The sequence below is a fragment of the Leptonotus elevatus genome, chromosome 15, assembly GCF_054856555.1.
Source record: "Leptonotus elevatus isolate MCC_2025b chromosome 15, RoL_Lele_1.0, whole genome shotgun sequence".
Lineage (NCBI taxonomy): Eukaryota > Metazoa > Chordata > Actinopteri > Syngnathiformes > Syngnathidae > Leptonotus > Leptonotus elevatus.
In genome coordinates, this window is record NC_141253.1 from 14,383,357 (window position 1) to 14,398,796 (window position 15,440).

General features: G+C 39.2%; 1 protein-coding gene across 3 annotated transcripts; it reads left to right on the forward strand.

Annotated features, from left to right (window-relative positions):
• The first annotated feature begins 624 nt into the window (after nt 1–624).
• Nucleotides 625–12,368, forward strand: LOC147162093 (cholesterol 7-desaturase nvd-like). 3 transcript variants are annotated; one of them, XM_086097073.1, is made up of 8 exons: nt 625–734; nt 5,533–5,741; nt 8,412–8,600; nt 8,845–9,023; nt 9,291–9,416; nt 9,672–9,791; nt 10,552–10,728; nt 10,981–12,368. In XM_086097073.1, the coding sequence occupies exons 1-8, from the start codon at nt 691–693 to the stop codon at nt 11,140–11,142; spliced, it is 1,206 nt and encodes a 401-aa protein (XP_085953199.1). In that variant the 5' UTR covers nt 625–690; the 3' UTR covers nt 11,143–12,368. The 3 variants fall into 3 exon arrangements, with proteins under 3 accessions (XP_085953199.1, XP_085953198.1, XP_085953197.1); XM_086097072.1 differs by lacking the exon at nt 625–734 and adding an exon at nt 3,204–3,603; XM_086097071.1 differs by lacking the exon at nt 625–734 and having other exon boundaries at nt 5,065–5,741.
• Nucleotides 12,369–15,440: the final 3,072 nt, after the last annotated feature.

Sequence of the window (15,440 nt, forward strand, 5' to 3'; positions counted from 1 at the left end):
ACAGTATAGGCTGCTCTTCTAAGATGCTGAAAGTTTCTAGCTAACTGTAATACAGTGCACTTACAAAAAAAATTACTGAATTTATGTCCTACGGGTTTGGAGGCAGTGGTGGGTTTTGTGGGCGACATGGCCAGACTCAATTTCCTAAAATGAAAACAATAACCAAAAACGTTATTATTTTCAATATGAGCTGCTCTGCGCCCATCCTAAACGCATCACGTTAAATTATGACAAATAAATGGAGCTCTCTGCTGACTCAAACTGTCATTTTTACTGCTCACATCTAGGCTTAATCAGTATTATTTTCAAAATTCTGCTCGTCGTGGCCACACATGCTGGCATGAGGAACTCCTCTTCCTGGATCCATTGCCAAGCGCTGCTCGGTGTAACCCCTGGAGGTTGAAACAAAGAAGCGGAAACTATATATAGTGATTAGTATTATTATTATGATTTGAAACTCTGCTTTTAACAATCACAGCATTGGAACATCAGACATCATTTCAAGTTTCCATCTTTGTGCCCCCTTTTCAATTTAGCGACGCGTTGCTGTGTCTGGTGACGTCCTAAATGCCCGGATGTCTCACCGCAAGAAAATGTCATGTAAACACGCCCAATAGACATCGAAGCGACAGTAAGCATGAAATATTTTTTGGGCACTGACGGAACCCTTATTTTAGTGTTGCTCAGTTGATGGACATCCGACACTGTCATTTTTGGCAAGTCCCGTGGCGATCGTGAGTTTAAAAAAAAAGTGCAATTTTCCAGAGTCATTCTAATCTGTTTTGCTGAACACCTCCGCGGTTAGCGCATAACCCCCATTCTGATCAGTGAAATGTACCAAAGCGAGTGAGAAAACTGTAAACGTAACGTCAGAAAGTGGTCGGATAAAGAATCCGTTGAGTAAATACAATAATGTTGTTGAAAAGCATTGATTAAACAAGTGACAAACCTGCTCTGTTCAACACAACTCGAGGCTGCTTGCAAACAGCGTCCAGCAGTTGACGTTGTCGCTCGTTCTCCTCTTGTGCTCCACAAAGCTCCTCTTCGTACTTGACTTTCGTTATTGCGTACATTTTTACACGCTATTCACGGCACTTTATGCTCACACTTGATGTCTGCTGAGCCAACTTGTTGATAACAAAAGCGTCTTCTTTTTGGCGGCTAGCAAGCTAAGCTAAAATAAGGTAAGCTTAAGCTAAACAGGACCGAGAGATTTCGACGAGCACTGTCTGACACGAATGTAACCGGACACGAAATGTAGCAATTATGTTTGACTTCAATAAAGTAGTGACGGATGTTTAAGTTCGTTCAATACAAATTCAGGATGAATTGTTTAGTGAAGCTCGTGTGGCAACGTCAAGCAACCTGGAATGGTCTTTTTCTGTCACGTCAAAGCTACGACAACACCATTTGGACAAATCTCGTGTCACGAACAAAAATTAAAGATCAAAATTAACATGTTTAATGCAAGATTCAAAATTTATTTGGAGATTAAAAAAATATATCTTCAACCTGCATTTGGATGAATAAGAACCATGTTTAGTTCCTGTGCATTTTTGTTGTACACTCAAGTCGACATCTCCTGACAACATTGTTCATCAGTGCAGCGTCTCACGTTCAACTATATACATCCGGTGATGTGCTACAAAATAAAAGTTTGGGAAATAAATATTTTTCAATTGATATAACTTGTATTTAAGGGTATACCAAAAAATAGAAACTTGTTTCTGAATTAATGGATGGCATACTTAAAGAGTCATACTAAATGTAACTAGACTGAACGACATACTTGCCAACTTTGGTTGTGAAAAATAAGGATTAAAACACATTTGCATCAGATTCTCCATTGATAACGTTTTTTATGGTGCCTGCTGTATTTTTGGTTATTAATTTATTGATATTCATTTTATTTACCTGCTTTACGTACGTCTCGGGCACCCCTATCCAGCCAATTTTCCATGTCTCTCTTAGCCAACACAGGTGATTGAAATGATCAGCTAATTAGCCAGCTCTGGAGAAGCCTGATAACGATCCTCACCTGTGTTGGCCGAAGGAGACATAGAAATCAGGCTGGATAGGGCCCCTATTATTGAGAACTACTAATGTGCCGTTTTTTGTATTCAGTGATGGTTGTTTTAAAGTGCTTTATAAATAAAGTTGAGTTGAGTATTTTTTTGTCTGTGAGACAAAGGGACATCAGAACCTCAGTTGTGATTTTGTTGACTACAACTACACAGTTGAGTAAGCCCGGTTTGTCAAACTGATCACCAGGAACGGCAACTGCAGTGTGCAGTCAGTTACGTCGATTAAACTGCCTTTACTTACTTTGAATAGTAATCCGATGGCTCTCGCTGCAGCCGCTAGCACGTGTTAGCGTGCTAACAATGTTAGCCGCCCTAAACGCTGACAACGGGCACCGTGCAATAAAATGTCTGTGTAATTAAGTCTTTTTTTTAAGCGCCTTTAATTAACAATTCCAAGATGACGTCATAAGTCAAAATGGTGACAATTTGGTAAAATCTCCCCACTCATTAAAAAGCATTGGATTTTGGATTGTTGGAATTTAATTTGTGAGAATTATTTTGATTTTAAAATGTGATGAAATGTTGTTTGACTACTTTAACAATCTGTGTGGTTCAAATGATAGTCACAGGAAAAAGCAATACAATGCGCCTGTTTGTTTTCGCCGTATTAAGGAAGCATTTGCATTGCATTGCATTGGGGAAGTATCAGAAATGTCCGGATGTTCGGAGAGGACGAAGTTGTGTTGCTGACGTCGGTCACAATTGTTTATGCCAGCAATGGGGTATTTGCCACGGAGGAGGCGGGACTTCCGACTTCTGGGTGTCACACACTTGCGCTGGTACGGGTTGCTGTTTGCGACGTGTGGGCCGCGTCCCGGTGCTTGCGCTGCTTCCGCCCTTGTGCCCCTCAGCTGTGCATTCCCGTCGATGGGTGCAAGTGTGTAGTGTGTCTGTCTCAGTTCTCAGAAGCATTTCAGAGAATTGAGATGGTTGGGGGCGCAGGGGTGGGGGTGCGAGTGTTGGGACGCCGACTGTTGTGTCTCAGCAGTGGCCGGGAACGGCGTGGGTGTGTGACTTACGGAAGTCGGAAGTCCGTGGCATCTACCCCATATGAACGGTGGACACACATTCTTCAAGACGAGTCAAGTCATCTGTTGCACCGGGACCAAGGTTATTCTAGTTAACATAATGAAAAAACGAAAACTAAAATAAAAAAAAACAATTTTGTTAACTAAATAAAATAAAAATGAAAGTGCTTTTAAAACCCCAGACAACTAACTGAAACTACATTTTATGTGTACAAAACTAACTAAAACTAACTATAATTATAGCTAAAATTACAAAACTAACTAAAGCAAACTATAATTATAGCTAAAATGTCCTTGGTTTTAGTCTTTGGTAATTAATTTACTGCATGAGCCTTTGGGGATGATTTTGATTTTTTGTGTCACACAGAAGACGTCATCAAGCAGCAGCCAATAGAAAAGCACCTTCAGATGATGTCGCTCCTCGACGAAAATTTTGCGTGCTTGATTCATTTTTCTAATTTAACGCAGCCAATACCAAAATGCAACACTAGGTAAGAAATTAGTTTTTTTTTTTTCATTTTACCATGGTGTTAATTAAATGTTCATTAAATATTGCGCACAAGTAGGTTAATACACTTTTTTTTTAAACAAAAAAGAAAAATAATTCTGAACTAAAACTAAACTAAAACAAAGCATCATCAAAGCATATTAATGTTGTGGTTACAGGATACACTTTGGCTGTTACCAAGCATCACTCTGATGCATTCGAGACAAAGGGATAAGAAAAAGCAATTGTTTAAATTAGGGTGACCATAATAAAAATTTAAAAAAGGACACTCGGCCTGTCTGATGTCTTACATTTGCTCTGAACACACAAAAAAGAGCCCAATAGGTTAAAAAATAACCAATCCATATAATGCAATTGGCGTACTTGATTAATGAATTTATTTATTTATTTTTGCTACATATATCAAGAACGCAAGAATGAAGGACACCGACCGTTCCAGATGTACAGTATCCAGATACAGTGGTAACTCTGAGTTTTAACATAATTCGTTCCTTCAAAGTGTTCAAAGTCCGAATTGTTCAACCTCCGAACATTTTTTCCCATACTTCGAACTTTGAAAGTGAGTTCAAACTTCAAGGCATTTTTTACTCCAATTTTTTGGGTTGAAGTCCGATTTGTACGAGTTCCGAGATGTTCAAACTCCTAGGTTCCACTTTATACACATTCTACAGTACCTCAAATGACATATGGATTAGGAATGAACCTTCAACTTTGGTGCTGACTACCTTTTAAAGATAGCGTCATCATCACTGGCAGGATAAGTGCTGCTTCATGTCACTCTATATAAGTGGTGCTCAAGTTCAGTCCTCAAGAACCCCTATCCAGCCTGTTTTCCATGTTTCTCTCCATTAACACACCTGATTCATGATCAGGATCGTTATCAGGCTTCTGCAAAGCTTGCTGATGAGCTGATCATTAGATTCAGCTGTGCTGCAGGAGGGAAACATGCAAAACAGGCTGGATAGGGGCTCTCGAGGACCGAACTTGAGCACCCCTGCTCTCGATAATGCTTGCAGTTAGCAACTTGGCAAGGTAACCTGGGTAATTTACTAGTAATAGTTTACTCGCCCACACTGTATAAAATAAATTAAAAACATGTTAAAAAAAGAGGGAAATTTACGTTTTCTGGTGGGTTACATTGTATATTGGGCCCCCGGGACAATTGTAACATGTTTGACATTTTGACATCTAATTCCAACTTTGGGCCTTTGTTCAAACTGCTATGCAAACTACTTCAAGCGTCCACTAATAAATGGCATGCAAAATATCCGTGTCAGTTATTTGTCAGTTTGTTTCCTCTATTCCTTTTTTAAAAGATACTTTTTACTGTCTGACTTTTAGTAAGGGCCAAATGTGCTAAATTTCAGCCTGCATGTCAGTGTTTCTGGATGACTGCGGCTTCTTGAGTGGCCTGGCTCATAGCTGGAGCAGAGTCAGGGCAAAAGCTTGGTCGGTACTGTGGTAGAGGCTTGGAGCACAAGCTTGCTTGGTTGGTAGAGCCGGATCTGAATGCTAATCGTATTTTTCCCAATAAAAATCTAAATTATATTAAGACATTCAAGTAAAATTTAGCTTGTGGCACATTGTGTCATTTTATAAATTAGCTCTATGGAAACGCTTCAAGGCGTGTTTACAGACAGAGGGCGGATTCAAAAAAAGAAAATACTATCTTGCGTTCCTGTTGCGTGCACTCACTTGTCAGAGAGCCAGCCAGTAGCATGAGTCCGAATCAGTATATCAAAAGATTAGCGGCCCCGACCGCCCTGGCGGTATGCGCCCTTCTCTTCATGCAGACCGAAGAGCCACCAAGCTCGTTCGTGGACACCTCCACTTGGAGGGACACGCTGTTGCAAGGCCCTCCAGTGGGCATCATAGCATGTGTTTCCCTCTTCTTGTTGGTCTCCGCGTACAGACTGCTCTTCAGCCCATTGGAGCTGCTCAAGGCACCGGATGATGTGGGATACATCGTGGAGGACGGCCGCTCCAAGGCGCGCACCGCTAATGATGTGCGCCGCCGCAGGACAATGGGAGACCTTCCCCCGGTCTACCCAAACGGCTGGTACCGAGTGCTGGATTCTCACACGCTGGAGAGAGGAGACGTCAGAGATGTCACCATGGTTGGTATGTAGCCTACAACTGCATTCAAATTAGACCATAACAGTTAGGTGTAAAAGTCGCTATGCTTGTAGTGCGATGGATTACACAATAAAAATTAGGTTAGATTTACTTAATCTCTAGAGTACAAATTTATCTTGAAAGGAGAATCTATTCAGGTAAAGCCTATTTGAAGCATTAGTTTAAAATGACTTGCATACCTTAACTGGAATCCTACATTTCTTCTTCTCCTTCTACTTCTACTGTCGTTTTGCCATTGCAAATACTTTTGCTTTCAATTTGAATTTAAGGGATCTTGTAGCATTTACACAATAGTGGCTGAGTTGAGATAATTTAAAATGATGCATGCAAATTGACTTTATTTTGCTAATGTTTCTTTATTCTGTCAGATTGCAAATCACGATTCAAAGTGTTATCCGGGTACAATGTTGAACATGTTTGTTTACTGTGGCGCTTCATATCGTAGCCTACACTGCTAATTAAACTGAAGCATGCTAACCGGTTATGTTTGTTGTGAAATGTGGATACTTAGTGACATTAACAATGCCTCATTGTTGACAGCTTTAATTAGCTGAAAATTAGAGGCGTCAGACGATTAACATTTTTAATCGTAATTAATCGCATGACTTTCAATAGTTAACTTACAATTAATCACACATTTTATATCTGTTCTCAATGTACAATAAAAACATCTAGGTTTTCATACCCTTGTTAACAAAAGTAGAAACAAATATGTAAAAGTAATAGAAATAGTTAGAATGATTTTTTGACGTTTATAACCGTCAATGGCAGTAAATGAGTTAATCATGTAATTCTTAGTCTAGCTACAACCATTTGTGAAAGCCTAGCACTTGTCTTGAGTAGTCACAAAATTAATACCACTTGGAGCTCATGACGATTAGTTTACAGTATTGATACTGACCAGAATGGTCAAGGAAAATATGGCTCAAAAGTTCCCAAATAAAGTAAGGTTGAACTTGTGAAAGCTAGCAGGGCATGACGCTTCTGAGCAGATGTCAGAAAATTTAAAGATGTCACTTTTGATCCTTCGATGTCGGATCTAAGTACTCTGAAGCAAAATTGACTTAATGGGAAAGATTAGCTACATTTAGATCATTTTTTCACCCTGTGTTGTCACACGTGAATAAAATGACAACTTCTTTGTCATAATAATCATTTTCCCCCCCATTAAATATTATATTATTCTTAGACAATTGCAACAATTTCCTAATTTTCCAATTTAATTCACACAATTTTTCTCATATTAATGCAACTTTATTCTGTTCCGCCATCATCAATTAATTAATTATTCACTGTACAAGTCTGTTTTGGCTTTTTAGCTTATTTTTACGAAATAAAAGTATGCAAATAAATTTGATCCATTAATTTGATGATGCCCTGTTTATTTGACATTAATTTGTGTGGTGAATGAGTGTTATGTTTTCATGTAGTGAATTGTGCATTTAACAGTAACGTTAAAATGTTACATACAAATTGCCTGTAAAGTTAATAAATGGAGGAAATGTTGATATAGTTTTTGTTTTTGGTATTTAGGTCAGTCATTTACTCAATCATTGATTCAATAAATGTATAATGCCAAAACACTTCATTGGGATAAAGCTTGTTAAGAATATGTCATCTACATGTGAGAATTTGCGATTATAAAGTTGGATTAGTGAGCAGCAGAATTTTTGACCTTGCAGCAGCCTACACTATTTAGGGACTTCTAAAAATTGTGATGCAGTATACTTTGACTAGAATCTGATGCTGCTTCCTCAGTCAGGACAGCCACAAATCTTGTTCTAATCTCAGAGCAACATTATCACTGTAAAGTGTCAAGTGTTAAACCCTATACTGTAAGGACATTGACGAAGCACAAATTAGCTTGTAACAACTCTCTGATTTGATGTGCTATTTTAAATGTATTTTTGAAGTTTATCCTGTTTTCCCCACCACACAAAATCAAAAATAAATGGGCCTGGCCTGATTTTAAGACTTACCAGGGACTACTGAAAATGAGTTTTTCTCACAAACGTCACATTTTCACATTATTTTAAAGGCAATGTTATTATATGTGATGAATCCTTGGAATGGGGCAGCACAGTGGCTGACTGGTTAGCACGTCCGCCTCCCAGTGCAAAGGACGTGAGATTGAGTCCGGGCTTCGGCCTTCCTTATTTATTTAAAGACATATTGGCTGCCCTGTGATTGGCTGAGGACCAGTTCAGGGTCTGCCCTGCCTACCGCCCAAAGACAGGCTCCAGCACGACCCTAGTGAGGATAAATTGTTCGGATGATGGATTTATGACTTGCAGTTCTGAGGGTGGGGGTTTAAATCCAGCTCCGGCCGTTCTGTGTGAAGTTTGCATGTTCTCCCCATGCTTCTGTGGATTTTCTCCAAGTACTCTGGCTTCCTCCATCATTGCAAAACATGTTTCTTAGTTTAATTGAAGATGTTGGTTTGATTTTGTAACAAAACAATAGGCGGGGAAAAAAGAACCAAAAATTGTATGTCAGCGTATAGTTTCTAAAACCCAAATAAATGTCATCGTTAACACCATCTGCTCTAATATCTTACATTGTTACTTTGTCAAAATGACTGCTGTGAAAAAAGGTTATTGAAGCAACAAAGTCAGAGGTGGCCTAACACGCTCATTCTGCAATTGCATCTCTTAGGTGTAAAGCTGGTAGTTTTCCGAGGTGAGGATGGGAAGGCCTATGTGTTAGATGCCTACTGCCCACACTTGGGTGCTAACCTGGCGGTGGGAGGACGTGTGGCGGGAAACTGCATTGAGTGTCCATTCCATGGATGGCAGTTTCGAGGGAACGATGGCAAATGTGAAAGGATACCGTACGCTGAAAAAGGTAATGACCATTTCAGATGCATGTTTATAATCACTTCTGGAATTCAAAGAAAAATATTAAGTAATAAGATAATGTCGTTCAAGAGGTAAAGAAAACAAATGCTTGAGCGTATGTTACTTTAGCCTTCTGTATTGTTGATGAATATATCCAGGTCCCAGTGTGCCACCAATCGGAGAGATCTCCCAAAAATAAGGAAGGTCTTTGGTGTATGACGGTATTGCCTTTAATCTATTTGGTCTTTAAGTGCCAGATTTTGCAAAGGTGGACGCCTGGCCCCGCTGTGAAATTAACGGTCAGATCCTGGTTTGGTTTCACTGTGATGGAGAAGATCCTCAATACACTGTTCCAGAGCAGGAGGAGATTACCAAGGGCCAGTGGGTCTATCGTGGAAGAACAGAACATTTTGTCAGTGCTCACATACAGGTACGTTCTTGTGATATATAAAAAACAACAAAAACAACAACAACACTATCACTGCTCATCTTGTGTGTAAAGCAACCTTGATGTAGGAATCATTTTCTTACCAACATGTAAATCAAAATAAGTTTATGGAACGTGCCATTTTGAGAAAAAAGAAAATGTAAACGTCTCAATTTTTATTGCAAAAGTCCCCCTATAGTTTCTCATAGACTTGATATTGTGATGATGCATAACCGAGTTTTGCATTAAGTTGCCAGCGTCACTCTGCAGGAGATTCCTGAAAATGCAGCAGACCTTTCGCACCTGACTCACTTGCACACGCCAGGCATCGTCAGCGGGGTCGATCTTCGCTACACAAACAGCAAAGCTTGGCAGTTTGTGCGACATGATTGGAAAGTATGTTTATTTGCCCATTTATTTTCTCAGCCACCATGTTCGCCTTCCCGGCATTCTTACAATATGTGAGCCTGATTCTAGAGGACATTGTGCCATTACATTTGCACTTTGGTGTCTTAATCACACATGTGAAGCATATCACAGACATGTCAAGACATCTTGGCACTCTTTGAAACACTTTTTATAAAATAATCAGCGTTTTAAGTAATGTATTTTTCTCAATTCTATGTATGTGTGTGTGTGTTTAAATTCAAGGCTCAGTGGGCACCAGAGTTTTTTCCCAACAATCATTGCTCTCAGATGCTGGTGAAACATTCCCTTTATGTGTTTGGATGCCATTGGCCGGTGTTGGATCTCCACGTTGTTGCTAGACAGGTACAAGAAAGTTGAAAGCATCTCACACTGTAAATCAACATTAAATCGATAGCTTGATAATGCATCTTCTTAGACTGCTGGCTTGTACTGTAATTATGATAATAGTGTCATACCGGGTTACCTTCCTTAAGTGCACGTCGGTACACTCACTGGCTGACTTTAATTTATAAGACCCTTCTTGGCATGGCTCCATTTTATTTAAGGACTTTTAGACAGAGAACTGTAGGATGTTATGCATTACGGTCCTGTGACATTCTCCATCTTTCTGTTCCTCGCGTCAGAACTGAACTAGAGAAGAGATCGTTCAGTTTTTATGCCCCCACAGCCTGGAACTCTGTACAGACTGAACTAAAGCTCTCAGGGCCTACTACACTTAGAGGCTTTCGATCCATATTGACTGATAAACAGTGTGAGACCACTCAGTAGAGCATGTGTTAATGATTTGTTATTTGTCCTTTAACGTGTATGCACTTTATTTTAAGACATCATACATTTGTAAAATGTATTTCAATTTATTGTATGTATAGTCTCAGTTTTAATGACGTTTGCTGTTGACCTCTTGGCCAGGTCACCCTTGTAAAAGAGATCTTGATCTCAATGGGTTTTTAGCTGGTTAAATAAAGGTGTATATATACAGTATATATATATATATATATATATATATACTTGTGCACATAACTGTTCATTTGAATGCATCCACACAATTGACTGAAGGCAAAATGCATATCACATTGAAAACAAAACATTTGATGTGTTTCAGGTAGGACCAGGATTGGTGTTTCTGCATTTTGACCACAGCTTCTTGGGCAGTGGAGTGATCCTGCAAGGTGTGACACCAGTGGAGCCTCTCTTGCAGTGTGTCTCACATACAATCTTCTATCAGTCAAATATTCCTGCCCCGGTGCCCAAATTCATCTTGAAAGGAGAATCTATTCAGGTAAAGCCTATTTGAAGCATTAGTTTAAAATGACTTGCATACCTTAACTGGAATCCTACATTTCTTCTTCTACTTCTACTTCTACTGTTGTTTTGCCATTGCAAATACTTTTGCTGGGTAATCACCACCTTCTAAAATGGAGTGTGTGACCATATTCAATGATAGGGTAACAGGAGTATCTGCTACTTATGTACCACTGAAAATAAATGTACCATTATGCCATCTTTTGTTTACTGTATGTTGTTTGTCTAGTTTGAGCGGGATGTGATGATCTGGAACAATAAAAAGTACATCTCGAAGCCTCTCCTGGTGAAGGAAGATTCAGCCATCCAGAAACACAGACGCTGGTACAGTCAGTTTTACAGTGAGAACAGTCCTCGACTCCAATACCAGCGAGACACTTTAGACTTTTGACCTCCCTTTAGTTACTTTATAAATATTTACTTTCACGTTAACCTTATTTTTCTATAGAACTATAAAATAAATATCATATTATGGTACTCACAGTGCCCAGTTGTTATGCAATTAATTAAAGCCAATGCTATGTGTATGTATTGTAGTGGTGGCAAAATCGAAACTGTGTTTTGGTACGTACTGGAACCCAGGCAGAACTTGTGATTCGAATCGCGTTTGTAAATCTGTCTCAGAATCACGATGTCACGTGACAGTTGCCATTCCATTACGCGAAGTAAGTGAAAATGTTATCCCTTTTCTAAAATTAAATCAAATCCTACCATTGCACTATATGAAAATTTCTTGAATCTGAAATATATCCAACCTAAGTATACTTCGTATGTAAACAAAAATTGTCCTGACGGCTGATCACTCTACATGATAAAATGCCAGCAAACTCTGGAGTGCGGTCCAGTGGTAACGCACTCACATAATGTAGGCTATTCTGTAGCAGGTGAACCCCCGATTCAATTCCTGGTCCAAGTGGTATGTCTGCAAAAACAATCATTATTTTTCTTCTCTAACGCTTTCTGTCGAAACTTGAGATGCCCTGTCGCAAAAAACAAATACAGCCTTGGAAAGTTACAAGTTTTTGGTTAAATGTGATAGTACTGTGGGTCTCATCAAAGCAATTAAGTCATTTTGGAAAATGATGGCAAAGGCAAAATTGAAAACAAACCCATAATCAGCAACAAAAACTCATTTGTTCTTCTATAGGCCTACTTATTTTGACGGGGTGGGGTTTATTCAGTTTTTTCCCCCCATGATATTATCTCTTTATTTATTTATTTATTTTTACAATTACAGTATATTGCCAGTTGTGTAAATTAGGTGATGATAGATAGCCAATAGTTAATTTCCTTAATGTTGAGCAGAGCTGGCAACACTGATCTGCTGTTTGGATGTAATATTTCACAATTGGCCACCAGATGTCGCTGTGGGGAGATGTTTTAAACGTTCCAAAAGATCAATTATTTTTCTGAATGAATTGTTTCAAATGATTTGATCGTTTTAATGTTCAATTTCTGCCATCCCTAATGAATAGTGTTAAACTGCTATCATTACATTATCGTGTGGGGTCTAACATTTGCGGCACTATGTGAAAGAAGCACATACAGTAGATTAAGATGTGAAAAATAAAGAATAGACAAAGAAGAAAATAGATTCTGGTGTATATACAAAAGTAATGATTGATGCCATGTAACCTCTGTGTGCTAGCTGCTAAATAAATTGAGTCAATAAAGGAATACAAGACTGCTTCTTGAAAAGCCCACATACTGTCTTGGCAATGAGGATGGCGGCGCTGAACCTGAGCCAATCTTCACCCTTTCTGCAGAATGTCGAAGATCCACCGTTCAAAGCATGGATACAGACTTTTTAGAATTACTTGCGAGATTTCTGATTCAAATCTAATGGAGGAATAAAACTGTGTATTAACCTTTTGCACGTGACGTCACAGCCTTCATGGGAACGGGGGCCCCCTCTGGGACGCTGGACGGCAAAAGAGCCTGTATTGTAACCATTGAATCTCATACAGCGTAAAGTCCTTTATCTGACCGATTATCTTTTGAAATGGTCATATCCTGCTGTGCGGTCGGTTGTACAAACAGGCAAAGGAATAAACCAAATGTTGCTTTTTATCGCATACCTACTAATGAAGACAAAAGACGTCGATTGATAGCAGCAATCAACAGAAAGGACTGGCAGCCCACAAAGTATTCACGGATTTGCAGCGTTCATTTTTTGCATGGTTAGTAGATTAATGTAATTAGTAGATAAATGGTCATACATTTTACTAGTAAACATACACTCTAACAAAGATTGTGCATTTGACTGTTTAATAATGGGGGATTTCGTCTTTGTGCTAGGAGTTTTAACTCTGGAGCCGGAGTCATATTCATGAAATTACTGCATAGCTTGCCACTAGCTTGTTCCATGCTAGTAAACATAGTAGCATAACATCATCACAGCGTTTCAATATAGAACGGACTATGTAAAAATAAGTCAGTTAGCGTGATAAACAAGTTTTACCTTTGCATTACGAGGTATATTGTCCCCCGGTGTGAGCGCAGCATCTCGTCACAGAGACTCAGCCAGCAACAAGCTTTCAAATCAGCCCCGGTGTAAGAAGAGACGGCATTGACTACATTATGATATAGGTCGTGCGCTCTGAATTCCAGCTAAGTCTGCGATTTGATGAACTTGGTAAAAACAGCATGTAACAGAAAATAAAGGGTTGTTTTCAAACTAGCGATCTCCAACTTCAGTAAATATCGCGCTCTGTGAGTCCCGACTAAATGTGCAACTTCCACTGACAGGCAACCTTCGGTTGAAGTAATAGATTCCATGGCTCTATGGGCGATAATAACTTTTCATTTGTAACATAACAGTCACTAAGTCGCTCCGGGTCACGTCCACTTCCATTCAACAATCATTTCCTTCCGCCGTCCGTCATAGGGCAGTCACGTGATCACGTGATGTCGGTCAATATTATATGTCAGTCGTGTTAATATATTGCATTGCAGAGTGGATATATTAACAAGCAACATGTTATCATGCATACATCGATTTTTACTAGCCTATGAGTCTAAATACACTGTAACGAATTGACTGTAGAATTTACAAGAAATAACTGGCAAAAAAGTTGCCAGCTAGGTCTTGTCTAATATGTCAGTATATTATTGTATTTTACAAGTATTTACTGTATATAAATTACAGTTACTTACCGTATTTACCTTTACAGCAATTCACTATAATCTAGTTTACAACCATTTCTTGTATACTACAGAATTTAAGTTGCCAGTAATTTCCTGTTAATACATAATACAGTATGTCGTAAAATCCATCCATCCATTTTCTTAACCTCTTATTCCTCAAAAGGATCGCTGGAGCCAATCCCTGCTGGCTTCAGGCAGTACTGAACTGGTTGCCAGCCAATCGCAGGGCACACAGAGACGAACACCCATCCACACTCACAATCACACCTATGGACAATTTAGAGCGCTCCATTAACCTGCCATGCATGTCTTTGAAATATGGGAGGAGACCGGTGCAACCGGAGAAAACCCACACAGGCACAGGGACAACATGCAAACTCCACTCTGAAAAGCCGAAGCCCAGACTCGATCTCACACCCTCAGCCACCGTGCCGCCCTCATTGTAAAATCAATCCTTGTTCTGCAGCCGTGTGTTTAAACGAACGTTAGCTGTAATGTTGCCTGTTTATCGGAGAAATGTGATGTGAAGACGATGCAGACTGCCCTCGTGTTAAAATATTACTCACCAATTCCCTGAATCTTTGTCTTTGCTCCAGTGACACTACAGGGTCCGCTATTTGCTTCTTCTCCTATAGAGATACCAGCCAAAAACAATACCATTTACCTGTAATCCACATATATACATGCCAAAACAGCGGCAAATTACAGTAATTTGTTTCTACCCACAATGCACTTTTGTTTTACACATAACTTATTGCTGTGTACAGTTAACTCTTTGACTGCCAGACGTTTTCAGAAAAGGGATGCCGTCAGTGCCAGCCGATTTAAGCATTTTGACTGATCTTTCAAGGTCCACAGAAAATGTTCTGTTTGGACTATGGAAACACACATACCAAATCTTAAAAAATACCAAATGAAAGATTGGATTTTCATCTTTCGTCAGAAAAAAAAAGTTTGTTTCTACCTTATTCCGTTCTTTAGTAATCAACAATAGAAAATGGTTAGTTTCACCCGATTTCGCTTGTTTTGGACTCAAATACGGAGAAATCAAGCTTTTAGTGAAACGATATTATTTCATGCATTCTAGTGAATTTTACACTTCTTTTTGTCCATGAATGATGCCACAAACACCTAAATAGTGCTTTACTTCTATAAAACACTACCACCAAGAATGAAAAAGTGTTTTTTGATAGCAAAATACATTTATTTACATTCAACAGTGTAACAATTTGACAACAATTTGGCAAACTATTTACAAATGTGTGCAACTGTGGTGCTATTTACAAATATGTGGATGTTTCAACGACAGTTTTTCTTTGTGTAACAATCTCCTGCGTGCAAGGAGACGCAACAGCATTTGCACAACAGATTGCCTCTTCGCATGCTCCACTTTCTTGCAGGCCGTTTTTTCCGGGGAATAGCAAGTATATACTGCAGTGTGTGTTGCCATCAAGTCTAATATCAGGATCATGCTACGGTTACGTTACGGTGGTGTTACGTCTGGCTTCCTCATGTCCTTCAGTTGCTATACCGGGTGGTAAA